Source organism: Trematomus bernacchii, unplaced genomic scaffold (assembly GCF_902827165.1).
Source record: "Trematomus bernacchii unplaced genomic scaffold, fTreBer1.1, whole genome shotgun sequence".
NCBI lineage: Eukaryota > Metazoa > Chordata > Actinopteri > Perciformes > Nototheniidae > Trematomus > Trematomus bernacchii.
This window is the reverse complement of record NW_022987727.1, coordinates 1268061-1295211: the sequence shown is the minus strand read 5'-3', so window position 1 is coordinate 1295211 and position 27151 is coordinate 1268061. Positions and strand designations below refer to the sequence as shown.

The 27151-nt window shown below is 41.2% G+C and overlaps 2 protein-coding genes and 1 long non-coding RNA gene across 5 annotated transcripts; 1 reads left to right on the top strand and 2 right to left on the bottom strand.

Moving 5' to 3' along the window:
• Positions 1–13384: 13384 nt before the first annotated feature.
• Positions 13385–20356, top strand: LOC117494094. Of its 2 annotated transcripts, XR_004557046.1 has the most exons (3): positions 13385–13510; positions 13602–13798; positions 19507–20356. It is a non-coding gene; the product is annotated as an uncharacterized LOC117494094 (long non-coding RNA). The 2 variants fall into 2 exon arrangements; XR_004557045.1 differs by having other exon boundaries at positions 13602–20356.
• A 6-nt stretch (positions 20357–20362) lies between these two features.
• Positions 20363–21977, bottom strand: LOC117494077 (adenosine receptor A1-like). Of its 2 annotated transcripts, none has more exons than XM_034144754.1 (3): positions 21357–21977; positions 20802–21269; positions 20363–20682 (listed from the first exon to the last, which is right to left on the bottom strand). In XM_034144754.1, exons 1-3 carry the CDS (start codon positions 21692–21694, stop codon positions 20406–20408), a joined length of 1083 nt encoding a protein of 360 aa, XP_034000645.1. In that variant the 5' UTR covers positions 21695–21977; the 3' UTR covers positions 20363–20405. The 2 variants fall into 2 exon arrangements, with proteins under 2 accessions (XP_034000645.1, XP_034000646.1); XM_034144755.1 differs by having other exon boundaries at positions 20471–20682; positions 20806–21269.
• Positions 21978–22805: 828 nt separating this feature from the next.
• Positions 22806–25749, bottom strand: LOC117494082 (transcription factor Spi-B-like). The gene is made up of 6 exons (XM_034144765.1): positions 25643–25749; positions 25437–25471; positions 24484–24697; positions 24283–24395; positions 23782–23938; positions 22806–23458 (listed from the first exon to the last, which is right to left on the bottom strand). Exons 2-6 carry the CDS (start codon positions 25455–25457, stop codon positions 23151–23153), a joined length of 813 nt encoding a protein of 270 aa, XP_034000656.1. The 5' UTR covers positions 25458–25471; positions 25643–25749; the 3' UTR covers positions 22806–23150.
• Positions 25750–27151: the final 1402 nt, after the last annotated feature.

Here is a 27151-nt window from a genome sequence, read left to right as displayed (position 1 = left end):
AATTATGTCAGAGCAAAAAGGTAAACCCAAAAATGAGGTGTTAAAGCTAGTAACAACAAAAATGTGTCAGTCGTTTTTTTAAGTACATATAGTATTTTAGTCCAGTAAAACTTTACTAACTTCTAGATCAGCAATACAAAACTGGAAATGATCATCTCTTACATACAATGTCAGGCATATCTGTTGTATTAGATTGATCAATGAGATATCTATGAAATAGTGTATTGTATTAAGTGGACAGCTGCTGCAGGGTCAAGAGTGTAAGGTCACTGGTGATCAATGTCTATAATAATTGAAAAATAACAGTAAACTGAGTCACCAACAGCCACAGACTTTTCATTTATCAGAGTGGTAGTGATGCAAAGTAAATACATTTATGCACTATATTCGGCCCTGCCAGTTTCTTTATAAAGTTAGCACCAATGACCAAAAGGTCAGATGTTTAGTGCAGTGAGGAGTCAGTTGAGCATTGAGCTAAATAAAGCTATGAGCTCAGCAAACACTGAGAAGACACATGCACATTGCAGGATGCCTTCTGTTCCAATGGGAGCACTGACATTATGATTAACCGAGCTAGATCTCATCACAGTGCGTTCAGATTTACGTGGCCACCTCAGCTGACTATTACTACTTTGACTGTACCCAAACTAACAAAGGTGTCTTTTCTCACTCGACTTGTGTAAACCCGTAAGACCAGTATTACATGTTGGTGACACTTTCACAATGAAGTAAATCTGCTCGCAGAGGGAAAAACGAAATCACACTCAGTGGCTGAAAGCCGTTTAGCCAACTGTGAGTTAGCACGATTTGCCTTTGATCCAAAGTGTGAAATAAGTTACATGTAACTCAGCCTAGCATTTGGGTAAAACACCGTACACACGCTTTAAAGTGTATAACAGGTGTGATTTCCATAATCTCGGTGTATATCACAGACTAAACACTGATAACGCACTCGATCTGGCATGCTAGTTAGTTAGCTTGCGGGCTAATAATACCTCAACAAACTCCAAACTAAGTCCGAGAGACGCCGAAAAAAAGTCACTGTTTTACTACAACTCGAGGCTAAGTGGATAAAAAAGGAACTCCCCGCTAATTACGAAAAAGCCTCTGATTCAGCAAAGCGGCAGCGGGAAAATGCGAAATATGTAAAATATCCCAAAACTTCAGGCACACACGAAGCGAAGCAGCTGCATGAAAGTTGCAGCACACAACAAAGAAGTATCTGAGAGCGCACTCACCTCACAAAGGCTCTCCTGCCCCGCTGTTACAGGCACACACTCCTGTCCGTATACTCGAGTTTAAAAAGCACTTTTGCTTTGTGTATCGCCTGTATTTCCTTGATAAAAATAACCGTGTTTGACAGAAAAAAAGGCGGAATGCCAAGTATGAGTTTGGTATGAAATCAACGCGCGGAGGAAAACGCACAGAGGCGTGGCGTCGAAACACGCGCACACGCAAAAGTTTTGTGGGTCCCAGCGCAAACTCCTCCCATGACACCGGACTCCTGCTGGAGGAGAAAATAGAATAGGGAAAGGTGGCTGTGCTGATTTTATTGTTCTGTTATTCTCACAAAATACACGCCAAATACTGTGTCTGTAGGGTTCCCGAGGATTTCTGCTCCTGGAGTCCTGTTCTAGTTTTTAATGGTTTCCCCCCAGATAATTAGCTTTCATTGTAAAGACAGAGATGGAAGAAGTACTCTTTTTTTTACTTAAGTAGAAGTAGAAATACGACAGTGTCCTGCATACAAAATATTACTTGAGTACAAAAGTGTTGACATCAAAATATACTTAAAGCATAAAAAGTCAAATTGTGTCTTATGTCCCATTTTTTATTCATGCTGCTCGATATATTAACCTATCATTTTATATCATAGTTTATGTATTAGTTTATAATGTGAATATGTAAAGTAGCGAGTAACTTATATTGTTAAATCAATTTAGTAGAATAAAAAGTACAATATTGTCTTCCAAAATGTAGTGGAGTAGAAGTATAAAGAGGCAACACATTTCTATACTTAGGTAAAGTACAAGTACCCCATCGTACTTAAGTACGGTACTTGAGTAAATGTATTTCAATACATTACACCAATGTATAAATATGTGTAGAGGAAGAAGTAGACCACTAAAAAACGTAATTTACAAGTTAAAGTAGGCTAATGCATTCAAAATGTTACTTAAGTGATACTTCTAAAGTATTATCAGCAAATTGATCTTAAGGTATCAACAGTAAAAGTATTAATTATGCAGAGTCACACCTTCCAGAGAGTTGATTAATCATACCCCCTTTGTAACCTATCAAATATTATTTATGTTGTCAATTGTAAGCAATGTGTTGCCAATGTTTAATGATTTGATTTGTTTACCACTGGGTATAGTGGGTAATACTGTACCCAGTGCTTAGTTTGAGAGGAACTGGAACAAACACCTGTAAAATATGTTTAGTTAAAAATGCCTATTTAACTGACAATATATTTTCAAATATGCAGCACTCAAACACGATATCGACTGAAGTGATGAGGGTCTGGGTCTTGCTTTATCACCTAATCTAGAGTACGGCTTTGAAGTGGTGTCAAAATGTAGCTTGCAGATCTTTAATTTTTTCAATTTGTGCTTTTGCATAGTCCTAATTAGTTATTAGATATAAAGGGTTAAAGGAACTCTTATATAGTGACAGGAGACTGTCTGGACACATTTTATTGCTAGCAACTTGTGTACATGACTGACACTAATCTTGACTCTTCTGACCTATATTTTCCCAACTCAAGTATTATTCAAATATATTCTGTGCTAATGATTATATATTCTTCACATAAGAAGAAACCTCTATCGTTAATCCGCCTTAATGTCACATATCACACAATATTGTGAAACAAAACAACTCATGTTGGGACACAAGAGTAAAGGGGGGGGGGGGGGCTGTCAAAGCTGCTAAGGGATCCAAATAGACTTGGGTCAGCCTTTGTTAATGATTTACATCACCTACAGTATTACTCTCCCATATGTACAAGGTAGAGTCATTAGAGGAAAGGCCCTGCTTATGCAGCAGACACATAACAGGGATTCTATTGTAAAAGGAGATGTAATGGCCTCTGAATGAAATGTCATGAGACTGACAAAGAGACTTAAACACTCTTATTCTCAACATGCCCCTCAACTGCTGACAATAAGCTCCTGTTTAATGCTGCAGATTAAAGGCTGCCATTTGAGGTGAATACATGTCCACTGGGAGGCAGTATGACCACACTCATTGGGCTTTAGAGGCCTATAGGCAATAGCTGGTACTGATCATTACAATTACATTTAGTGGCATAAAGCAAGATTTCTTTTTAAATAAGTGTATTGGTTTTACTGGTCGAGTGGGTTCATGAAATGAAAAAGAGCCATTTCAAATTATGGATGAATTTAAGATGATTCAGAACTTTAATATAAAGTGAAGCGATGAAGGTAGTTACACTGACAATATAGACTTTACCATTAACATGCTTCAGAGGGAAATATACAGTAGATGACAGATTGCCCCACATCATTTGGATTTGGCTGTTCTCTTTTTGGCATGTACAAACATGTCTCTACCTCAACCTGTCTGAACAAGGTTTCCTCTCTCTTTCACTCTGAGGTCTGCGGCATCAGTGGAGATCAGGTAATTAGAGGTAGCCCATTTTCTTTCCCAGCTTCTAAAAGGGGATAGGAGAAGAACAAAAATGGAGTTTAACATTTGAAAACTGACAAAAATAATGGCTGCATTACATCTGTGGATTGGCGTGGATTTCAAAGATGTCAACATCCCTTTTTTTTTGTTATAATGCTGTTCAAAAGCAGAACATGTGGGTTTCAATCTACGTCTCGGATCCTTCAATACTCTGGGCAGACTCTTGATTTCAGTGTCCAGTGGCCAGACTGCTCTGGAAACAAAGTAAAAGACATTCAATCGTGATTCCAGTGCTCCATCTCTTCTTCATTCTTATTTTTCTCTTCTACTTCTGTGTTGTTGTCATCATCTCTTCCTGATTTTGTATTGATTATTTACCCATTGATCACTTAATGTTGCTTTAAGATTAAATCAGGATTGTCACAAATCCCTACACACATACACATACAGCTGCACATGTTTGCAGTGCAGAGAGAATATATATCTATCCAGTCCAATACCTCCTGATATTTTACATAAATTACTGTTTTTATTCTTTCTTTCCCATTAATGTTCACTTGTCCTGTCTCCAGTGTTTTTACCTTTTGCATCAACGACTGTTTTCTTCTAACGCCTTTCTGTTAAATGTATCACGTTAAAAATACAAACACATATATAGAATAGAACTACCAGTTTTTTTCCTCATTTATGTTGAGAAATGATGATTCTACACACCTATTGGTACAAAAAAAGACTGCAGTTTACAAAATGCATTTACAAAAGGTTACCACTAGATGGGGCACACCTTCTTTAGAGTGAAACTGCAGATGAAACTTCAGGTGAAAATGCTCAAGTTTTAATCAGAGCCAAAGACAGTTTATATATAACCAGAGCCAGTGAGCAGGTTTTATGTTGTGTTGTTAAAGTGTTTACTTTAAGCGTTTTATCTAGATAACCGACCTCTATTACTGAACAAGGTCATAGCACTAATTACAGTTTACATATGGAGACTAGTTTAGGCAAGCTTGGTGTGATACAACTATCCATTTTCAGGTAGGCCCGCCCAGCCACATTTGATGTCATACTAAGTAATATTGGAATATTGTTTTCTGTCCATTTAACTATCTGAAACGTAAAAGAGTCATAGGCCTATATATTACACTTTTTGCCCACATTCGGTCAAATCTAGAGAGCTACTGCTAGTAGTTTTGAGATAACCTTACTGCTACTAGTGTTTAGCTTACCTTACTGCTAGGAGTTTTAAGCTAACCTTACTGCTAGTACTTTTAAGCTAACCTTAATGCTAGTAGTTTTTAGCTAACCTTACTGCAAGTAGCTTTTATGTAACGTTACTGTTAAAAGCTACTGCTAATAGCTTTTGGACAATAACTATTTAAAAACGCAGCCACATCGTTTAGAGATGTTTTTTGGGAAGTTGAAGATTAATATGTTTGTCCGAACCATGCACTAACATTTTTTAAAGGCATATAGGTTTTTATATGTCTATGGTCAGGACTATAATGGCGCGTTTCCACTACAGCGCGGAGCACGGTTTAAGAGGGCTGTGACGTCAGCGGCCCGTCTTTGGTTGCGTTTCCACTTGGCCTAGTACCGGCCGGCGGGTCCTAATTCACAGTTTTTCTGGCCTCATAAAATCGTGGGCCTAGGGCCAGAGACAACGAGGCTGAGTCGGGCTGAGTATGCTAAACTAGAGAGAGCATCGCTGGCAAGGGGGCTACAACTACAACAAGATGGACATATTTGACCGTGATTTAATTGTAATACACGTTTCAAAATGATGCCGAAGTAACAACATACTGATACCGGTTAGTAAAAACCAGTGACGTGCGGTGAGGTTCATGGCTGGTGAGGCACTGACTCACTGAGTCAGATTTACAAATATTATATTTTGACCTTAATCGAAATATTCGGTTATTTTCAAAAGCTTTTTTAGTCTGATGCTTCGATTCATTTTAAACAGACCGTTCAACAAAAGGATACCCAAAATCTAAATATTGGATTGTTCTTTCTTAGTAAGATCCCATTTTCATTACAAATGTGGTCTTACCTTGACTTGAAGATGAAGTCCATGCTATCCTTCTGGACAACAATCTCTATTACTTTTTTGCAAAAGTCCTCATCTTCCTCTAGTTTAAAAACAAAAGTCTAGTTTGTTGTTTGCTCTACCGTCTCTGCGTAGAATAACAGTAGCAACAAGAATCTGTGGGCTCACGTGCGCCCCCTTCAGTGCGGCAGAGGTTATGGCTGCCTCCCCTGGTGCTTTTTTCATTGCCGATGTATGATGAGACCAGCGAGCCTAAATATCATATATACGTGAAATAAGTTATTCAGAGACTATGGATGGCGAGGATAAATGTAATAAAGGGATCTACAAACATTACATTGGTGACCTACAGTGAGATGGGAACAGGCATGCGCTTAGGGCCCGCTTTCCAGACAGTTTCTGTGGGGTGACGCATTCTGAGGTGAGGCAGATCTCATCTGTGCCTCACCTCACCCCACAGTAACTGGCTTGAGCGCGCTCACAAAATAAGTGCCCGCGCTAAATTAGTGCCCGTGCTCCAGCAAGTTACTGTGGGCTTACGAGAGGCAGAGCACGTCCCTGCCTCACTTCTCATCGCTCCCGTAGCGGAGCTCGGCAAATTTGCTGATTTTGACTATAAAAAGCGATTGGAATGATACATAAATCACACTTACAACACAGATCAGTGGAGACATTTTATTATTATTACTATTTAGTTTTTCTTTAGTTGTTTTTCCGTTACATTGGAGTATGACAGGTGAGGCTCTGCCTCCCCTGCCTCCCCTGACTGCACGTCGCTGGTAAAAACCATGAATTAATGCTTTGATAAGTCTGCAGACAGACTGCAGGCGAAAAACCTTTTAAAATGCGTGTTTTCTAAATGGAGATTGGCTAAGCTAACGCAGTATATGCTCCGACCGTCCACACTCACAACAACGGCCTATACAGACATAAATAAAGCAGCGACTGTATTCGCCATGACACAGGCAGTCTGTGGTTTGTACTTGTTTAACTTTTGTCTAGTTTCTGAACATATATGAGGAGCTGTGAGCTCTGAGTGCTAACAGCTAACGGCTGTGTTGTTTTTCTGGGGTTCTCATTGAAGATGACGTCACGGCTCCGCCTACACTGCGTTACTATAGATACTACCCCAGTTCCTAAACTGTAATGGAAATGCGCCATAAAGTGAGCCAGTCCTAACGAGGCCTAGCCATACCGAGCGGGGCCGAGCGAGGCCGTGTAGTGGAAACGCGCCATAACATTGTGAGAGACAGCAAGCGCATTTCGTGGCATATGCAGGCAGTGGCAAGTACTTCCGGCATCTGCCACAGATACCACTACCATAGGCTACTACTTGCCGATGCATCTGCCGTTGCTGAACGGGAGTTGCCACAAGATGCCAGCCAGAGTAAGAGAAGGTTGACGGTAGCTGCCACTCGCCTTCCGTGGCAAATGCTGCTATTTAAACCCGTATTTATCGTGTAAAATGTCGCTGTTTAGGCATGACTTTATCGAACTGATCTGTACACAGGACTGATGATCTGTACACAGGACTGATGGTCCGATCTCTATTTTTCAAAAGAGATTAAACATTATAATTTCTATTAGATTTTACTTGGAGAACGTGGTTTGTTAAAATAAATAAACGTGCTATTTTTATGATAATACTCAATATATATTATAAGTAAATAAAGACAACTTATTGACATTAAGATCTATCATTGTTGACCAGAGGTGGGAAATAGGCTAACTAAGTAGGCTACATATACTCAAGTACTGTAGGCTACTTGTGATTTAGAAATAGCCTACTTGTGCTTTAGTTGAGTATTTAAATTGTATGATACTAACTTAGTACTTAGTTCTACCCCACTACAATTCAGAGGTAAATGGTGTACTTTTACTCCACTACATTTATTTAATAGGCTACCTTTAGTTACTTACTACAGATTCTGATTAATGATGAGAAATATAATCAAGTCTTAAATCAGACTTTAGTTACTCCTGGAGTAAATTCACAAGCTACCCTACACAGTATAAGTCATTACAACTAGCTGCACCTTTACCAGCTTTGATAAGTCACTTTAATGATCACTAATTATAATGAAAACATGTAATATGTACTTCAAGTATATTTTTATGCTAATACTTTTGCGCTTTTACTTGAGTAACATTTTAATGCAGGACTTTTACTTGTAACAGAGTATTCCTACATTTAGGTAGGCTACTTCTACTTTTACTTAAAGGGGACCTATCATGCAAAATGCACTTTTGTACGTCTTTTATACATGAATATGTGTCCCCGGTGTGTCAGGGAACTCACCAAGTGTCAGAAAACACAACCCTCTCTCTTTTCCTCCATACCCAAATCTCTAAAAACGGGGCTGCAACGGAGCTGATACAGATTTTAATTTTTCTGACGTCAGAAAAGGGGTGCTCCGCCTATATGGGCAACTCTCCACCTATCAGGGGAATGAGAGACCGCTCGAAAGCGCTGGAGATGCTGTAGTACATATGCCAGGCCTGTAAGTGGTGCTGTAGTCTGCCACAAAAGCAGCGAAGAAGACTTCCCGCGCATGGTTGCCATGGTTGCCCTTCTGTTTATTCTCCGCTGTGGACGCTCTGGCTCTTTTTCTCCCTCCCCGAGGCAAGCGTTTGCTCCTGCTGCTGTAATTCTCTCCGGATTGCCACCAGCAGATGAAAAACACCCACCTCTCCGCCTCTTCCAAGGGACGAGGGGACCGTGCAGCAGAGTTTCAGTTAGATTTTTTTTCGCCGGTCAACATGTCCGTTAAAGTTGAAATCTTCCGGACAAAATTAGAAAAGTGCCGGTCAAAGGTCTTCTTTGTTATTTATTGAGCTTTAACACAAATGAATAACGACTCTATATTACATTACATTACATGTTACTTGTTAGACGCTTTTATCCAAAGCGACTTACATACTCAATACTGTGGACAATCCCCACAGGAGCAATTTGGGGTGAAGTGTCTTGCTCAGGGACACAACGACATGCTGACTGCAGTGGGGTTTGAACCTGCTCTATCCACTGTGCCACACGCCTATATAATAATATAAGAATAATACACGGAGGACGGAGCCTCTCTTTTCCTCCCCCTCTTCTGAGAGCCCAGCAGCTGATCTTTGAGCACGGCCCCCTTCTCCTGCAGGGGGGCGTGGTCAGCTGCAGCTCATTTGCATTAAAGCTACGTCACAGAATCAGCCCTTGCAAAAACAGGGCTGGAAAAGAGCAAATAGAGCGAAATGAGGCATGGCTAAAATGCATGATCTGTTTGGTATTTTGAAGAAAAAAAAACACAGACATGTTTTATATAGGTATGGCCCTACAATATATTTTTCAAATATAGCATGATAGGTCCACTTTAACACTAGAACCGCCAGGGGTCGCTGTATAGCCATACTTAAAACCGCCAATGGGTAAAATGTACCCGCTATTAGAATGCATTGATTTTCAAGGTACAATGTTATTTTATTTATCATACTAGAACACAGGGTTAACACAGTGAGTGTTGCCACTACTCGCCGTGGCATGTGCCTTGGCATTTGCAGGCAGTGGCAGGTACTTCCGGCATCTGCCACAGATGCCACTACTTGCCGAGGCATCTGCGGCAGATGCCACTAGTTTGCAGAGGCATCTGCCGCTGCTGAACGGGAATTGCCACTAGATGCCGGTGTAAGAGAAGGTTTACGGTAGCTGCCACTCGCCTTCCGTGGGAAATGCTGCTGTTTAAACCCGTATTTGCACTACTCCGTGGCATCTGTGGCTGGTACTTCCGGCATCTGCCACAGATGCCACTACTTGCTTGCTAATATTTCGTAATCTTAAATGCAGTTTCTAAAGCTGAAACCCTACAAGCACTGCAAAGCTGGCAAGGGGAGACAGATGAGGATGACTCACCATACAAGCTCTTCACCTTTGCATTTGACCAAAGAAAGGACTACGAAACGTTCTGCCAATAACTAGTTACAGTCAAGCATTACAAATTGTTCGGCAGTTTCGAAACACAATAAAAGGGTTGGATAATAAAACATGAATTGTGTCTTGCTTTTTTACTATACTGTCATGATTGTCTAAACAGAATAACATGGTTTGTTTAGATTCACTGATCAATATCAAATAAGAATTATCTGAAGCATTTAAATAAAAATGTTTAATCAGAATTAAAATATTAAACAACAAAATAGATACAATGACATTAATCTGTTTATTAACAACGAAAATAATACAAATTAAGTACATACGCCTACATTTAAAATAACACATTTATACATGTGTATAATCAAATATAACTGTCCTTTGCCTCATTTATAAAGTAGCCTATACACCTTAGCATCTCACTAGCAGTGGCAACTGCAATCAGTTACAGCTGCCCAAAGTCTGTAGCCAAGTCTAATAACACCAGTGTACACAACGTTGCTGTGTCAATACAGATATGTATTTGTTAATTATTTGTCTTTACTAGTAGGCTAATAATACACCTGGTTTATCGTAACAAGCAGTGAAGCGACAATTGCCAAGGGCTTGCGTTGCAACCCTCACTCGCCAATATTTCTACAATATATTTTTAGTAGCCTACTATCATAAATATAGCACGTTTGTTTATTTTAGCAAACCACGTTCTCCAAGTAAAATTGAATAGAAATGATAATTTATAATCTTTTTGAAAAATAGAGATCGCACATCAGTCCTGTGTACAGATCAGTTCGATAAAGTCATGCCTAAACAGCAACATTTTACACGATAAATACAGGTTTAAATAGCAGCATTTGCCACGGAAGGCGAGTGGCAGCTACCGTAAACCTTCTCTTACTCTGGCATCTTGTGGCAACTCCCGTTCAGCAGCGGGGTTCATGAAAACATATTTTCATGATTTTCATATTATTTAAACAGCTTAAAATACACATGTCTCAAGGGGTATTTACTTGCCAGCCTTTGGATCATTTGTGAATTACTGATACAGTAAGTTATTGCTTACTATTGTTGCTATTCTTTAGCAACACTAGAAAACAAATGATATTGGGCATCTCATACATGACATTAAACTCCTTGATCCACTGAAATGGCATTTTATATGAGATGTCAATGTCAACACATAGACCTGAGCAATGCCGTTACAGTATTTCAGCTCATAAACTAACAATCGGGACATATTGGCTGATGCCAATAGGAATTATGGCAGAATATCATTAGGAAACATGAAAAAAAGAAATGTACGTACATTTTGGAAGAGCATTGGAAACATGGTTCATATTATTTTTAGGTTAATGGAGTGATAAATCATGAAATATTATGTAATTCATTTTTGATTAACTGGAAAGTGAATCCTTCATTTGTCATGTAGTCAGCTCAATCAATAGAGCATTAGGGTTGATTCAATCTAGTTTAGAGAAAAACATTTTAAAAGGATGAGTCTACTTTTACTGTAAACCATCTCATCATTACATTATTAAAACCCCTGTGCACCAAGTTGCTGTAAGTAAATAAATAACAGTGTTCATATGTGTATGCGTGTACTTATGAAACTGAGGGCCCCCTTAGCTTTATCTTTTTAAATAATCTAAATATTTGCAGTTTCAAATGTTCTCGTGTGCATGTGTAAATCTGTCTGTACACACACACGTAACTGAGCTGCTGTTATTGATACAAGGGGAGATAAGAGAGTGAGTGTGTCCCTGTGTGAACTGGGTGAACTGGGTGTGAGCAGAAAAACACACTCTTATCAGACTCAGCTGTCACACTCAGTGAAAGACATACTAACATTCACAGCCATTTGAAACCATGTTTGATGTCCTGGGTCATGATTAACTTGTACTTTACATGAAATATGCTGTGAAATGCTTCACTGTTGCCGATTATAAATACTGAAGGAATTTCACAATCCTCTCTCACTGAATTAAATAGAAATGGTCTGCTGCCACCACTGTACGGTACTGTCTAGCTGTGTGACTATATTTGTCCTCCCCTCCTTCTCTCTCTTGCACAGGGACAGGAGAGTCAAGAGCTGGACGGTTGCCAAAAGAGGCCGGCCCACCATGCAGCTGAAACTTTTACAAGCCAAGCAGGAAGAGACGCAGGGAGCAATCGAAGAAGAAAAGGAGGAAAAGAAAAAGTGAGAGAGACATCTGAGCTCCTTTCTTTCCTTCTCCCTGTCTCTCCCCTCTCTGTGTCTGTCTGTCTCTCTCTTTTTTTTTTATTCCTTGTTAAAGCCATACTGTATTTGCCCGCCTTCTTTGGCAGGGGGTAAGTGCAGGACGGGACGGGAGGAGGAGGCGGGGGGAGACTTTGGGTTCAGAGAGTTCAGCTGAGGAGAGAAATAAATGCATAAACAACAAAGGAGACGTGACGTCAGGTTGAGGGGCTGTCCAACCTGCTGGCTGAATCTGAGCCTCCATGGAAGAACCGGATTGTTCGCACCACATGTGTATGTGCACCCGTGTACAGTATGAATGTGTGTGTGTCCATTGTCCTATCTTCGAGAAAAGACTCATGCAGAGTTAAAGCAGAGAAGCTGGACTATTGTGGTCTGTTTTGTCTCCGCAGTGAGTGATTGAGGACTGGGAGAGCCCTCCAAAAATGTCTGTGTGTGTGTCAGTTTGAGGACTAAATAACACATTTCTAACTCAGGTATTAGAGAAGCTGCCACAAGGAAGGAACTGTTTGAAGTACAAGACAGAAAACAAGCTGTTTTTTCTCTTCAAGTGGTTGATGTAAGTTTTGGAAGAAAGGGTTAGTTTGCAATTTAAAAAGTATTCCTCTTTTATTACACTCTACATTTTCAAAATGACATCAGCTCAGAGTTGAGCTCTGATTGGTTGGCTCGGCTCGGGATACCCGCTCTAACGCCAGTGATTGGTTCCGAGCTGGGCTACGGAGACGGTCGGCCATTTATGAACAGATGGATTTATGTTTTCTCTCCTAATGATTGGGGTCACCTAGAGGCGACAGCTCGCTGATCCAAGATCTGCATTGGTGTTCCACTGTCTTGCTGGTGTGAAAAAGCAAAGGGAGACCTGGGAAAGATGCCAACGGCTGTAGAAAAAAGTGACATTCTTTGAAATATCCACCCTCCTCGCTCATTGATTCATTTAGCTGAACTCCCTCAAACCCCTCCCACCAAGGAGGGCAGATATAATCCCCCGATGGAGGGAGAGGACGACTTTGCGAAAGGATGGAGGAAGATTCAGAGAAAAGAAGGCAGAATAAAGACGTCGGCAACTTCTCTTTGAGGCAAGAGAACTTGACAACAAATGTCAATGAGCCTCCAGTTCGAATCTCAAGTCAGCTTGGGATTATTTGATCTATTGATTGTAACAACATGGCAGAAGTCTCTCTTGCCATCTGTCTGAGGCTGCAGCATAGAGTAGAGTAAGTACAGTACAAGGTGAGAGGACCTTTTTGGATGTTGGATACTTAAAATACAAATCCTCAGTGCTGCCAGCTGCTGTCCCGCTGTTTTGTGTCACCGCGTCTGCTCACGACAGTTTCTTCTCTTTCTTTTTGTTGTCTGTCTGTCTCACTCTCTTTCTCAACTCTTTTTCTAACTCCACCTCTTTCTGTTCCTCCTCTCTCTCTCTCTCTCTCTCGCTACAGCATGTCCCTCCCTTCCTCTTTCTGTCTCTACACCCCCCCCCCTCCTCCCCTCTCTTTTCTCCCCTTCCCTCTTGGCAGCAGTACCAAAGTGGGCAGTCAGACCGAGGCAAACACAGCACAGGGCAGAGCAGAGGGCGATCCAAAGGCTGGCGAATTGATTATGTGTGTGTTTGTGTTCTCCGTCTGTGGGTTTGTCTCCGTTTTGGGCACACGAAACTGCAAGTAACGTGAGTTTATAGTGCGTCTGTTTTCTCTTTTTGCTGTGCTCAGTGTGTTAGAAACTGTGGCTTGTGTGCGTTTTCTGTGTTTGTGTTATAGGGCTATGTTAGAGCAGGCGTCCCTCTGTCACCCTGTGTACGGACAGACGCACTCACGCCAGTAGGAGGGGATTGTGGGAAGGGGGTGTAGCTCACAGAGGGTGTGCTCTACTCCTCTCTTTTCCCTTCTTCCCGCCATCACGGCCCTCTTCTCCTCCAGTCCTCCGGCCCAGCCCGGCGCTCACGTACAGGCTCCAGGTATTTTTCTTTTTTATCCTGCGACACCTCTTCCCATCTTTTTCACAGCCCTATAATCTTCTCTTTCAGTCCTCTCGCACTCTTCTCTGTCCTTCATCATGGTCTTCCTACTGTAAATGTGTCTATCGTCGTCCGGTGCCACGCTGTACTCCAATCGCCGCCATTTTGGCTCAATGGACATAACAGTAGGAACTTTTCTGGAGCTCAGAGGGACTCCTCGACTCCCTGCTGTCCATCTTCTTTCTCCTGCTTCCATTATGTCTTATTTCTCTGTCCCTGTCGCCCACTTCCTCTCCCCGGTCTGCTCGAGGTCAGCAGGCTCTGACAGGGAGGTAAACAGTGGTACTGTGGCTTTCTGTACCAAACAGGTGACTCTATGTAGACTGGCAGGAGGAGGGAAAGGCCCTTGGTTACTTTCTGACCTCAGAATGTCGACCGAGAGAGTTGTTGTTGGGTTCACGTCAGCACCAGACTATCTGCGGTCAAAGGACAAGTGGGACACTTGGAAGTCTCTTATCATCGCGAGCCGTTGTGATAGCTCGTACAGAGGCAGTATTGACTTTGTTTCCCTTCACACGCTGCTTGCACTTTAGGCCACTGTTAAAATTCAAATATGTGGCAGTATTTTCACAGTTTGTTTGTTTGTGCTTGACTTTTATATTTCTGAAATCTCAAGGTGTGACAGTTGGTTAAAAGGTGGTGACTGCCTTGACCCACTGCGTCGGAGGTTACTGTGTACGAAGCTTTGCACTTCAGAGGAAACTGATGCAGATATGAAACCGAGAGGTGAAACAGACCGCTAAAAGGAAATGTTTACTGTTGTTGTTCTGCAGTAGATCATCTAATTTAATCAGTGAAGCTGTTGATTTATTTTTATAGAAGAAAGCATAGAGTAGCATTTGTCAGATTGATATGTCGTACTCAGAAATCTTTGGATTTTAACCTGCATTTCTGACTTCAGTCTGAAGTTAGAGGCCTGTATACCCTGAAACAGGAACATAGTATCAATGTCTGTATGAGTCAAAACAGGATATGCAAATGAACGAAAAACCAATTTGATCTTTCAGGTACTCTCACTGGACTGCCTAATGTTAATACTTTATCTGGATCTAAATACGGTTCCATGTTAAGATGGCGCCTTCGTGCCACGTGTTTGTGAAACTGTGAATATGGGCAGACCCTTTCAACATGCCCCTCACAATTCATGGCTATTTGACTAATAATTCTCTGGCTTCAGCAACTGTGACTTGAAATCAGCATTGACATTCGACAGCTAAATAATTAACAAAAAAATAACCTTTCTTCATGTATATCGACATGACAGTGACGCGAGGAAAAGGTTAAGAAAGTAGAAGCTGTAGAAAAACAGAGAGAACAAGGGTTACAGAGACAGAAAGAGAGGTAGGAGTGAGAGAGCTCTTTCCCCGCCCCTCTCTTATCCTCAGATGAACTTATCGTGTTGCCTCATAATGTTTCTGAGTTTTTCTCCTAGAGGCAGTCAGGCTTACTTCCTGCATTCAGCCTCAGCATAGCTGATTGGTTGATATCTTGGCTGACCAGCTGCGGTTTGCAGCGAGGCAACAGGAAGTTTCTCTTCTCATGCAGGAAGCTGACGCTGCTTTGTCCTGACATAACCTGATTTCCCTCTTGTACGCTAATCTTTGTATACGAGCACAAATATGCATGCACACCCTGTATGTGAGCGTTTGTTTGTATGGCCTGCTCTGTGTTGCACTAGTGAAGGCTGTAACATGTGGGCGTCTAGCAACATGCCAGGCCAGGCATCTGAGCTTTCAGAAACATTTGAAACCATGGTAACCACACATCTCATCAGCACATCGGCAAAAGCATAGACAAGTGGAGAAGAGGAGAGGGCATAGAGAGAGTAAATGAAGAGGAGGAGGTAAACCTTTGATCTACATTATCTTCGTTCAGTGGTTTTGGAAACACATCTGGCCATCTGGGTAATTGCAGGCTATACTTTAGCTAATACACCAATGACTCGGATATTCCTCCTAATTTCTTTTATCAAATAATACCTCTCATTCTCTCAAATAAAACCCTATTTATATACGTATTAAAATGCATTTTCTATAGTTACATACCAAATCTTGTAGATTTAGCAGAGTGTGTGCCCTGCCACCTATTTTCATACTCATTTCAACGCAGCTCCACTTCTATGGTTAAAATGATTGTTGATAGTCAAAACAAGGGCTGCCTTATAGTCCTGTTTTATCTTGGGCATACTATCCTTTTATCAAACACGTTGCCTGACATGTTCACCTTGCTCTGATGCCTTTGAGCCTTGTGTGGAGCCCTTTACTTTGCATCACAGAGCAGTCGATGGCAAAGGACCGGAAGCATTTTTTATTTAATCAGGCTTTAATAAATCAGGATCAGATACAATTAGCTTCTTTCATGTACACAGGTTAAGCAACTGTGCTGTGTCTTCCAGTGTGTGTAACTCCATGCATATGGCAGCGTATATCCGTATACATGCAAATACACGAGCATGAGCCTTATGTGTTTGCGCTTAGTTAATGAGGATATACAGAACATCAGAGTGGGCACCTTGCCAAGTGGGAAGACGCTCAGAGCTCCTGTCCTTCGTCCTTTAATGTAGGAAGCTGGCATTCCTCAGGGAGTGAGGAAGATGAAAAAGCATGTACAATAAAATCACCATATCGCTCCTCTGAGGATCAGCCCTCTCTTTCGTATCTGCCATATGCCTCGATACTATTTTTTTCTCCAGAGTAAGACTGGACACGAGTAAGACAAGACATCCATTTGCATCTTTTTAGCTGTGGGAATTCTTAATTCTGCCGTTTATTGTGTGGCATACTTCCTCTGCCAACTCCAGCTCCCCCACTGCTCCTCCTCCTCTTTGCCCACCATCACCACCTCCTTCCTCCCTTATTGAAATTCTGCCTGGCACACAGACACTGCCCATTATTGGCACAAAGCTCAGAGAGAGAGAGAGAGAGAGAAACACAGGAACCTGTACCAATCGTCTGGTGCCCCCTCCGTTGTGTCTGCCAAGCATTCATCCCATCACGCGGACCAAGGGACCAGGCAATCCAATAGGTATTTCCCTGCCTTTGCTTCCTGCTCAAATTTGCTCCAATTCTGAGGAGTTTTGTTGGCAACTGAGTCTGCTGTGTGTGTTTGGGGATTCGCTGATTAATTTGTGTGTTTACGTCGTTTGTATTGGGTGAGGAATGAATCCGCGAAACCTGCATCCTCCAACAGTGTCGGGAGGAAGCTACGGCCTATTGCTTCCACAATGCGATTTGATTCTCGCATGGGTTTGGATGTGCTATAGATGATGAAGTTGCAGTGTTTCTTTGTGTGTTTTGATAGAACAGCATGTTGATGTAAAAAGTCAGTAGAATAATCGTTTAGCAGGCAGGCATTTTTATTTTAACTAAGTCGATATTTTGATCTTTTTTTGTAGGTGTTCACTTTTGAATTTTCTCAAAAGCCCTTCATATTTTATAGTTGTGTCAGTGTTATACAAATGTACTCATTTAAAACCAATGTCTTGTGTTGAATGCCGGAATTAGATTTAGGTAGGGGCTTGATAGATGTTGTTGCTGTAGATCTGTTTATTATAGAAATTACATTTCCAGTGCTACAACTGACATGGGGTCTTAGAAAACCCAGAAGAAACATGTGTAACTGTTAACAAGAGATAGATCCTGAAACAGGAAATTGTATCCAGAAAAACATATCCTGGTTGGTCACAGCAGAGCTGCTTTATCAAAGGGCAGGAGAGGACATAACTTGCTAATATGAATTTACTACCATTTAGCTGTAATTCTGCTGTGACGGATGCACAGACAGACTGTCTGATAGGCAGATGAGATTAACTCAATAGGCCTCTTTTTTTCTTTCCCCTGTCTTTCTTTTAAGATCCTCTGAGCTGCCCCACTGGCTGAAGGCTCATTTATTTTGGAGCTGTTGACAGAGAAAATGATTTGCCCCACCAAGCCTTGTGTGCCCCTTTTATGTGCCATGGACAAAGTCCACCATCACAGACAGCGCCCAATAGAGATCACATTACTGACCGAGATTGGCCTCTGTGTTTGCTAAACAGTCGGGAGTTGTGCAGGGAAACAGATGCCAATTTTCGCAATTAACCCAGAAGCACAACATTCCCCACTAGTGTTTAATGTGTATGCATTTTTCATTGGAGGCCATGCTCAGTCCTGTTAAATCTTCATTAGTTTGACCAATTTCCCCCCAGTACACTGTGTCATCTCACTATTAGTCTGTCTTCCAAATACAGCTCCAGTCAAGGGACGTTTCCCGGCGACCGAACAGAGCTCGTAGATCTGTCACTGGCACGGTGGCAGAGTTGGGCATCATGCCAACACACCCCCACCCCCTTCTGTCTGTCTGGTCTTCTTTAATCAGACTAGCAGGGTCTACTGCATGCTAACTATAGGCTGGCCTGGACCATGTCTCAGGGGTTGTGGCTGTATGCTAATTTATGCAAGCAGTGTACCTCCTAACCCCTTCTCTGTCTATCTGAGGCCAAGGTCTGGCATTTTAGTCTGGCACTCGTTAACCCTTCAGTAGCTGCCATGTTAACTGGCTGGCCCATCCCAACCTTTATCCCATAAGAGTGGAGTATTTAGCTGTCTGACGGGGAGCCTAGTCTCAAATAGCGAGATTAATACAAGTTAAGAAATCAACTTGTTTAGTGCCAACTTTTTGATCGAAACGAGGGCGGATCTGTTAATCGCACCAGTGGCATATATGTACTCCTCCTCTGTGAACTTTTCCTCTGTCTGATAAGTATTGTTACAGTTTTTCTCTTACTTTGTATCCGTGACTGTGAGCGCATCGTTCGGTCTCTTGGCTTCGTCTCTGTGCTTGGCACAAGATTGATTCTCCATCACAGACACTTTTTCTTCATCGTGAGATAGCGTCCTCGGAAAAAAAAGCGGAAAGGTGGACCTTCTAGTGTTTTTAAGCAGAACTAAAATGGCCGATGAACGAGACGCCATTTTGTGTTTCCTTGTTGTGTTTTGGGGGGCAGAATCCCAGCCTTGTATTCAATCAGAGGCAGCTGGTGGAAGCCATATTTGCAGGCATCTGTGTGTGTACCACCGTCTGAGAAGCAGCAGCCAGCCTACACAGGGATAGCCCACTGAAATGAGCTCAGTTTTTGGCCAAAAACGGAAACGAATTCCTGGCACAGAGTCGAGCATTTTTTTTTTCTCTCTTTCGATCACATCCAAGTCTCAGGAAGCCAGTGAGTTGTTTGTTGGGCTTTTACACATTAGTGCTCTCACTTTCCGATGTCTGCTAACCGTTAAATAATTTGTCTTTCATTTATTTTAATGGAACAAATTCCTTTAAGACATTTAACACTGTATCAAAAAAAAGAAGCTGGGTTTAATGGTGAAAATGTGCCGATAAACATAATCATCTTTTGTTTAGATTCATAGACATTTCTCTAAAATCTTTTAAAGAATTGTTGTCATGAAGCAATTTTCAGACATAAGTTGTTTTATTAAACGAGTTCCAGGAACACAGAAATTAAACTGAAATACAATTAAGCTCTTTGAGTTGGGACCGTCTAAAATGTAATGTAAATATACACTCAAAAAGGCAGTACTACCCAGTTTTACCTGGCATGTATCTTACAGAGAATAATGAAGATAACCCCCCCCTGTCTTTTTTTCTATGTACCATTGCAGGAAAATGACCTTTGAGGATCTTTGATGCAGAAGCAATGTGGATGCTGTCCTTGGGGCTGAGGTAGTAGATTGAATAGTTGTGGGGTTGTGTAACCTCTTTTTGAGATAACTATACAATCTACTGTCTTTCCCAAGGAGACAGCTGAGTCAGCCACTCACCGACTGTCTTCTCCAGATGGGCAATCCCGCTTCCAATCAAAACTTGGAGTTGTCAACATATTGTGAAGCATTGTTATCTGTGTGCTTGAACAGGTTAATTAGGTTTGATGTTCCCGAATAGGATGTGGACGTGTGGTGTGTTTGATTCGGGCTCTTTCAGGGTGAGGTAGTAGGTTGTATAGTTTGGTGGGTGGGACTGCACCCTGCTCAGGTGATAACTATACAGTCTATTGCCTTCCCTGAGGAGTCCACTGAACATGATTCCTCAACACACTCTCATTTTTGTATCACATTTATTTGTAGATAACAGGAAGAAAGAGCAAGTTATATGAGCAGCACAAATGTACACATGAAATAATTGAGGCTGTAAAATGACTGATATATGTACATCTGTATAAAGTCTTACTTGACTAAAATGGGTTGTTCAATAATCAGTGAATGTGAAAGTGTTTTGTCAACTATTCTGATGGTGTGATAGTTTGTGTACAACAGCAGCTAGTGATTGTGTTAGTCTACAGCATCCTCTAGTGGAAACTAATGAGATAGCTTTGATACAAATAAAGTCAGCAGACAAGGAGCAGGCACTGATTGTAATGGCAAGTAAGAGAATGCATTTTTTTCAAACAAACAAACACTCTCTGGCTGCCAGTAGTTTCCCAGTTGTTTATGTGTAATAAAGTCTCAAATATTTGTTGGATTGAGTGATTTTCAGATTTTTTGTGTGAGTGGGCAATAAAACCTTACGAAAAAGTATAATGAACTCCAAACTGAAACATAAGGGACTTAAAAAGCATGTAGTCCTTTGTTAGGGTGTGCTTTTCCCTCCTGATCCACACGTCTCTATGTGATTGGCTCGGCTGCCTTTTATTGATTGGCAAACTTGCTTGTCCCCATGGCAACAGTTCAGCCTCACAATGAAGCGTCTCCATATTTGACTGTAGGCCTGTTGGATTTTTGGGATGCGACAAGCGTAGACCACAGGGTTGACTGCTGAGTTGGCATGAGACAGGAGAATACCTGGAAAATGGATTTGCTATTATCAGATTTCACTGTGACTGCTGGTAAGTGGTGTGATCAATTATTGTGATATTTGAAAAAAAAGACCTACTTCAGACTGTAAGTACTAGAAAAGATACCTGCCTGTATAGAGTGTCCCCCGTGTCACAGCTTGTGGACCCTGAAACAGCAGCAGGCAGTTCATCAGGTGCAGAGGAATCCAGCAGCCGGCAAACAAAATGAGAACCAGAGCCAGGGAGCAGGCAAGCCTCTTCTCCCGCAGCAGGGAGGCCTGGGCCTGGGGACAGCTTTCCTTTAGATGACCCTGCAGGCTCCGGAAGATTCGAGTGTAGAGGAGGGTCATGACCAGCAGGGGGGCCATGACACATCCCAGGAAGTTGAAGTAAACCATAAAGGGGAGGGAAATAACTGAGAGGAAGGTGCAGGGTGGAGAGATGGAGGAAGAGGAGGATGTGTTGGTGAAATCTGATGTTAGTGAGGAGTAGTTACGCCAGCCAAACAGAGGGGTGAACCCAAGTATACAGGAAAGAGTCCAGCACACAGAAACAGCCATCCATGTACGCCTTTGTGTGGCCAGGGCTTTGTATCTGAGGGATAAAACAGAAAGAAAGGTTGTTTCTACAAATCAAGCAGCAAGTACAAAGCTCCTTAGCTGTAAATCAGTTAGACCTTACCTGAGGGGAATGTGTAATCGGAGGTATCGGTCCACAGAGATAGCGAGCAGTGACAGCACAGAGGCCTGAGTCAGCACGAGCACAACACAGCTGAGAAGTAGGCAGAGGTCAGGGGTCACACTCACCCAGCCATCCAACAGGACAGCCAGGGGCACGGCCGCCACACCCACCAGGAAGTCAGCCACTGCCAGGGATACGAGGAAGCAGAAAGTGGGCTCTCGCAGGGAATCCCGGATGCCAATACACACCGCACACACCACCAACGCATTGCCAAGGAAACAGGAAATGGCAATCAGCACTTCTAGTACTGTGTAGGCCACCCAACTCCAGTCAGTCATCACGAAAGAAGAAAGTCAGAGAAGCTGAGAAGTTTGATAGAGCAGGTTTCCTTGAAGGCCGTGGAAAGTTATGTCCAACATAATCCTATGGTTGTCATTTTGAAAAACTATTCCTCCACGCTTTCAGCTCTCGGCTTCAAATGACCGGAAATGTAATGAACGGAGGATTTTTATATTCAACAGGCATGTGCTTTTTTGTGCACGCACAACAGGCGTGCACTCCGTAGAGACGACATCTGTATTTCATCAGTTGGTAAAAAATGCTTTTCTCACACTGACAGTTGTGTCTCAATAGACTTAGAGGAGACACATTCTAAATGAGTCATGTCACATTCTTCACACAAAGGTGTGTTTCATATTTTCAGTGGTACTCAAATATTAACTACATAAAATACTGATAATACAGGGTTTAAATACTTAAATAAGTAAAGCAGATGTATTTAAAATATCAGATATAAATATATTATACTATGTATGAGCAGCAATCAAATTCTGTAACTATTTGAACTATCCTATATGCTGTGGGGTAACTTGATCGATCATAGGGCATTACATTTTATAAGTTAGGTTTTTAGGTTTAAAATAAAATAAAAACAAAGATGTCAAACAAGTTTAGTGAAGTAAACGATGTAATGGTCCCCTGTGTCACATGTTTTTCAGCATGTATGTCTGTGTCCCCGTCATTTGACTATGAAAATGTATTGTCTTTACTGTGGCAGCATAAAAGACAGTCTCCTCTCTGATGTGTTGAGTGTGTGTGTCCACTCTGTGTGTTACAGGACTGTTAGGTTACTGATTAACAGGCTGGTTGTTAGAGGTGCTTTTTCAATACATGCTTACTTTGCATACCATTTTGGTTTGTGTGGGTGTGTGTGTTTGCTTCAGTTAATAATCACATCTGTGTTTGCTTAGCTGATATGCACTACATAGTACATCTTTGTTCACACAAATAGACAGGCAGACAGACATACAGTCAGACAGACAGACAGACAGACAGACAGACAGACAGACAGACAGACAGATAGACAGACAGACAGACAGACAGATCAACAAAATCTAGAAACAAATTCTGTTTTCTGAAAATATTTTTCTTTTATTTCATTTAAAAAAGGTAAATCATGTTTTACAAAACCCAATTATGTAAATAATAAGAAGCGATTTTATTTGTTTAATATCTGCAATGCAGAATCACATAAAAACAGAAATGCACACCTTTTAAAAAAAAAAAGAATAATTGTAATTCTACTTATGAAGTAGATATGATGTGATAACCTTTAAGATTTACATATGTTGTAATGCCAGTCATACATACACCTTCTGGCTTTTCAAATACTCAGTATTCATTTATTTCGACTTAGAATTAGAAACAGAAAGGTTATCAGAAAGGATGATAACCGGAAGACCATCAGAACATCCTTCGCACCTATTCAATTGATATGCCTACTCATCATGCCTCCTACACTGAATGAGAGTCTCCTTGAAGGCCTCTCAGTGTCTTCTCATCGAAACGGTAGGTGAGCTTTCTCTTCACCTTTTTTATCTCGCCTGTGCGAGAGTAGTTCCTCAGGGCCCGCGCCATCTTCTGGTAGGTCATGGTCTTGCGATTGCCCTTCCTCCTGCCCCACAGCTGTGCCAGGCGCTCCTTGTTTTCAGAGGAGAACTGGAACGTGCCAGAGGAGGATTGAACCCACCAGATGCAGCTCCGCATCGATGGAGTCTGGAGCATCTCAAATAGGAACTGGAACAACCGCTCCTTCCTCTTTCCTGCCAAGGAGGAAGGGGATGTAAATACAAATATGAGGTGACAATGACTCATATGTATATAAACCCAACACAACATAGGACCTCAAACTAAATACTTAGATGTTTTTTGTGTAGATATGTGGAAGTTTTGTAGAGTTTTGCTGCTCATCTGCACATGTTTTCAAAGATTAAAAGGCTTTATTGTCATATGCACAATACAGTAGCTTCATGTAGTTTTGGCAATGACAGTCTTAAGTCCCATGGTCCTCGAACAAAGCAACCTACCCTAACATACTTAAGAAATACAAATAAATAGAAAACTTGCGATGTGTTTGTGTGTATACCTGAAAGTGGGGCAAGAGGCAGGAGGTCTCTTTCAATTCCTCCTCCCCTGTCAGACAATGGTGACGGGGAATCTTGGTACTCCTGGTACTGGGAGCCACTGGACAGCGAGTCCGAGTCAAAGTATCCAGGGGCCCCGTAGGAATACGGAATGTGGTCCTGAAGCAGACGCATATTAAACATATTAATAATTTACAAATGTAAAAATATATGTTGGCACAAACATATCATGTTGGCAAAAGCCAACTTTGTCAAACACAAGAAGACTATGAAAATATTTGATCTCTGCGATATACAGAATCACATACAATCAGAAATACACACATTTTAATTTAGGAACGATTTAGGTTCTACTTATAAAGTTGATACAACATTCTAATGCCAGAGTCTCTTAATCATGAATCAAAGAGTCTCATGTGTCACGGTAATATTTTGTTATATCTAGCTATGATAAATGGTAATCAAGCTTAAATGTACTAAGAAAATAAGGTCCTTGAACTCACCCATTGGTTGTCATGGGGACTAGGCCAGGCTGGATGCAGAGCTTGCTCGTCATATTCCTCGTGAGGAGTGTGAGAGTGCCACTCATACGGATGCTTGCCTGACCAGCTGTTCACTACGGAGAAACAGTGAAAACATACAGTGAGAAGAAAATAAATATACAAGCACAAACTTAATCCAATTTGTAAACCTGCTACACTAACCTGTGATCCTGGTGCCCTGGTGGGGGTGTGCGTGTGTGTGTGGAGACACAGTGGCCGGAGGTGAAGCAGTAGTGTGCGCAGGATGGACCTCCATAGAGTGCTCCTGCAGGTACTCCTCGATGACCTCCAGGTCCACCTCAGGGCAGGAGGAGGGGGCCGCTGCGCTCCAAGCCCCCCGACCTGCGCTAAGCCTGATCTCAGTCACATAAGCCATCTGACAAACAAAGAGCAGGACACAGGCTTTCAGAAATATGATTTTGAGAGAGAGAGTTTGTTGCATGACGCTGATGGAGAGAAAACACTGTGCATGATGGGTGGCATTTATCTCGGGTCAGTCATAACCTGAGATCTTATTAGCAGATCGAACACCTGCTGTGTTGTTATTCTTCATGAAACACCCATTGTTGTTTTGTTGTGGTGTACTTTTGCACGTGAATAATTTTACTCTGAAATTCTGAAGATAAGGGATGCACTCATTCATCAACTTTTAATGAGCTGTGAATCTGTGAATGTTCAATTTCTTTACATAATTTATAACAGAAGATAACATAAAAACATATATTTTGTCCATCTACCATAGACATTCACTAACAATATGCAGCAGTGAACTGTCTATTTAACCTGAGCTGTGTGCGATGTTGGAATTGCGCCAGGTAACAACAGTGACAATTTGTATTTGAGTTTGACTGGCAAATTTATGCAAGTGTTTGTGCTTTTATTAGCACAGGTAACATTCAGGTAACAGTGACCTGTGTTAGCTGTTTTCTTCAGAAATAACATTTTACCCTCATCCAACACAATTCATTTACAGTAAACACAATTGTATTTTAGAGCAAACTGTTATTGAAACATCTTACTGTATACATATAAACACATTTCTGTCATTCGTGGTGTAAAAACAACCAAAAAAGGACATCATACACACTTCTTAAAATAAATGAAATATCACTCACCGTCTCCAGATCTGCCAACATACCTAAAGAATAACCTGGAAAGAAAAAACACATTTGTGAGACACCAGAATCAAAACTCACAAAATGAAGTGAAAGCAGCTGTCACACATACTTCTCTAAATGATCTGATAAGCCGTCACATGACAGCAAAAGACAATAAGTAAGAGCCTGAATGAATAATGACATGAACATGATAATATCTGTACCTTGTTCAGTCAGAGTAGAGTCAAAGTAGTATCCTCAGGCAGGAGAGAGAGAGGGTGGAGACATTGGTATCTGAAAGCCTCACCTGAGTGATGCTCCACCTGAAATTGCACCTCTCTTATAGTCTTTGCACACTTTTGGCCAAGCCCCTTGGGAGTGGTTTACAAAATAAATGTTTTCCTTCTCAGCAGATTGCATATAACAGCTACAGATTTATTAACTGTTTTAAGCTTTCATGGAATCAAAACTTGTGGTATATTTGTGGTTTCTTATCATTTCATTCACAACATAGAAGATATTTATGTGGCTTTATATATTTGGCTTACATTACATTGATAATGTAATCAGGGGAAGACAATGAGATCATAGGATACATGTATATTACTATGTACATGTTGGAAGAACAATGAAACTAACATCTTAAATATATATTGGAAAACTCAGCACACTAACTTCAATATTTGAATGACAATCCATTGTATTGAACATCTTTACCCATAATAATAGTTTGCATCAATTCTAATTAGCATGTATATATTTAAGGTTGTTATTCATTATCAGCATCTGGTTAAAATACTTATCTGAGTTATGGGTGATGATGAAACTGTTCTCAAAACAATGTTACTGAAATAATGCTAACTAACTCATTAGTTACTGAGCAAAAGTAGTGTAAGGTCACCTATTCTGTCGATATAATACCTTATGATACATGATAGTTAGTAGTTAAAAAAAGCTAACCACAATACTGCTACATTAAAATCGAATTGTTGTTATATTGCATCACACTGCACAATATGGCAACATTATGCAATCGATGGTCAACAAGTGACGTGTGAGCCTTTTTGTTTCGTGTACAATTAAGACGTAGATTCCAGAACTCTACTGGCACTGCAACATGCGTCTTTCATCATAGGGTGTGTATCTGAGGGATTTCCCCAAGCCTTTCTGAGTCTGAGACAAACACTGACTGTAAACTTGTTCAACTGATGTATAACCAGTCTATGTGTATAACAACCAACCCTTGTCCAGCGTTTTAAGTCAAATCAGAAGTTACAGAATCCAATCAGTGCCTCAATACTCAAAGCAAGAATGGTGAATTCATCATGAAATGAAGGTGTGATCTGGATTTAAAGACTCGAGGCGAAGCGTTGTCAGAAGCTGCTTTTTCCTCACATGAGAGTGCCTATTATTGTCAGTAATACAAAAAAAAAGGATGTTTACAGAGGTCCGTTTTTTTGTTCACTGGTTCTCTGTTTACTTTGTGTCAGTGTGAGTTTCCTCAAATAGTACAAAGACAATTAAATTCAGGTCAACTGCAACAGGGATGTCTGGGGCCATTTGTGAAAATGTGTTAACCTACTGATGGACTTCTGACCTGTTTAAGGTGTTACCTTGTGTTTCCCTGCAATGCATGCTGGGATGAAGCACGTACATGTTGACAGATATTCATTGAAACGAAAAGAAATGAAACTTAACAACAATGAATGTTAAAAAAATGACTTTGACAGTTA

Excerpts from the sequence above, each read along its gene's own strand:
- LOC117494077 (XM_034144754.1), bottom strand. The coding sequence starts at position 21,694 with ATGACTGACTGGAGTTGGGTGGCCTACACAGTACTAGAAGTGCTGATT. Across the intron at positions 21,270-21,356 it reads CGATTACACATTCCCCTCAG|ATACAAAGCCCTGGCCACAC; the intron begins GTAAGGTCTAAC and ends TTTATCCCTCAG. Across the intron at positions 20,683-20,801 it reads GGGACACTCTATACAGGCAG|GTATTCTCCTGTCTCATGCC; the intron begins GTATCTTTTCTA and ends TCCATTTTCCAG.
- LOC117494082 (XM_034144765.1), bottom strand. The coding sequence starts at position 25,457 with ATGTTGGCAGATCTGGAGACG. Across the intron at positions 24,396-24,483 it reads CCAGGGCACCAGGATCACAG|TGAACAGCTGGTCAGGCAAG; the intron begins GTTAGTGTAGCA and ends GTTTCTCCGTAG. Across the intron at positions 23,459-23,781 it reads GCCTCTTGCCCCACTTTCAG|GAAAGAGGAAGGAGCGGTTG; the intron begins GTATACACACAA and ends CCTCCTTGGCAG.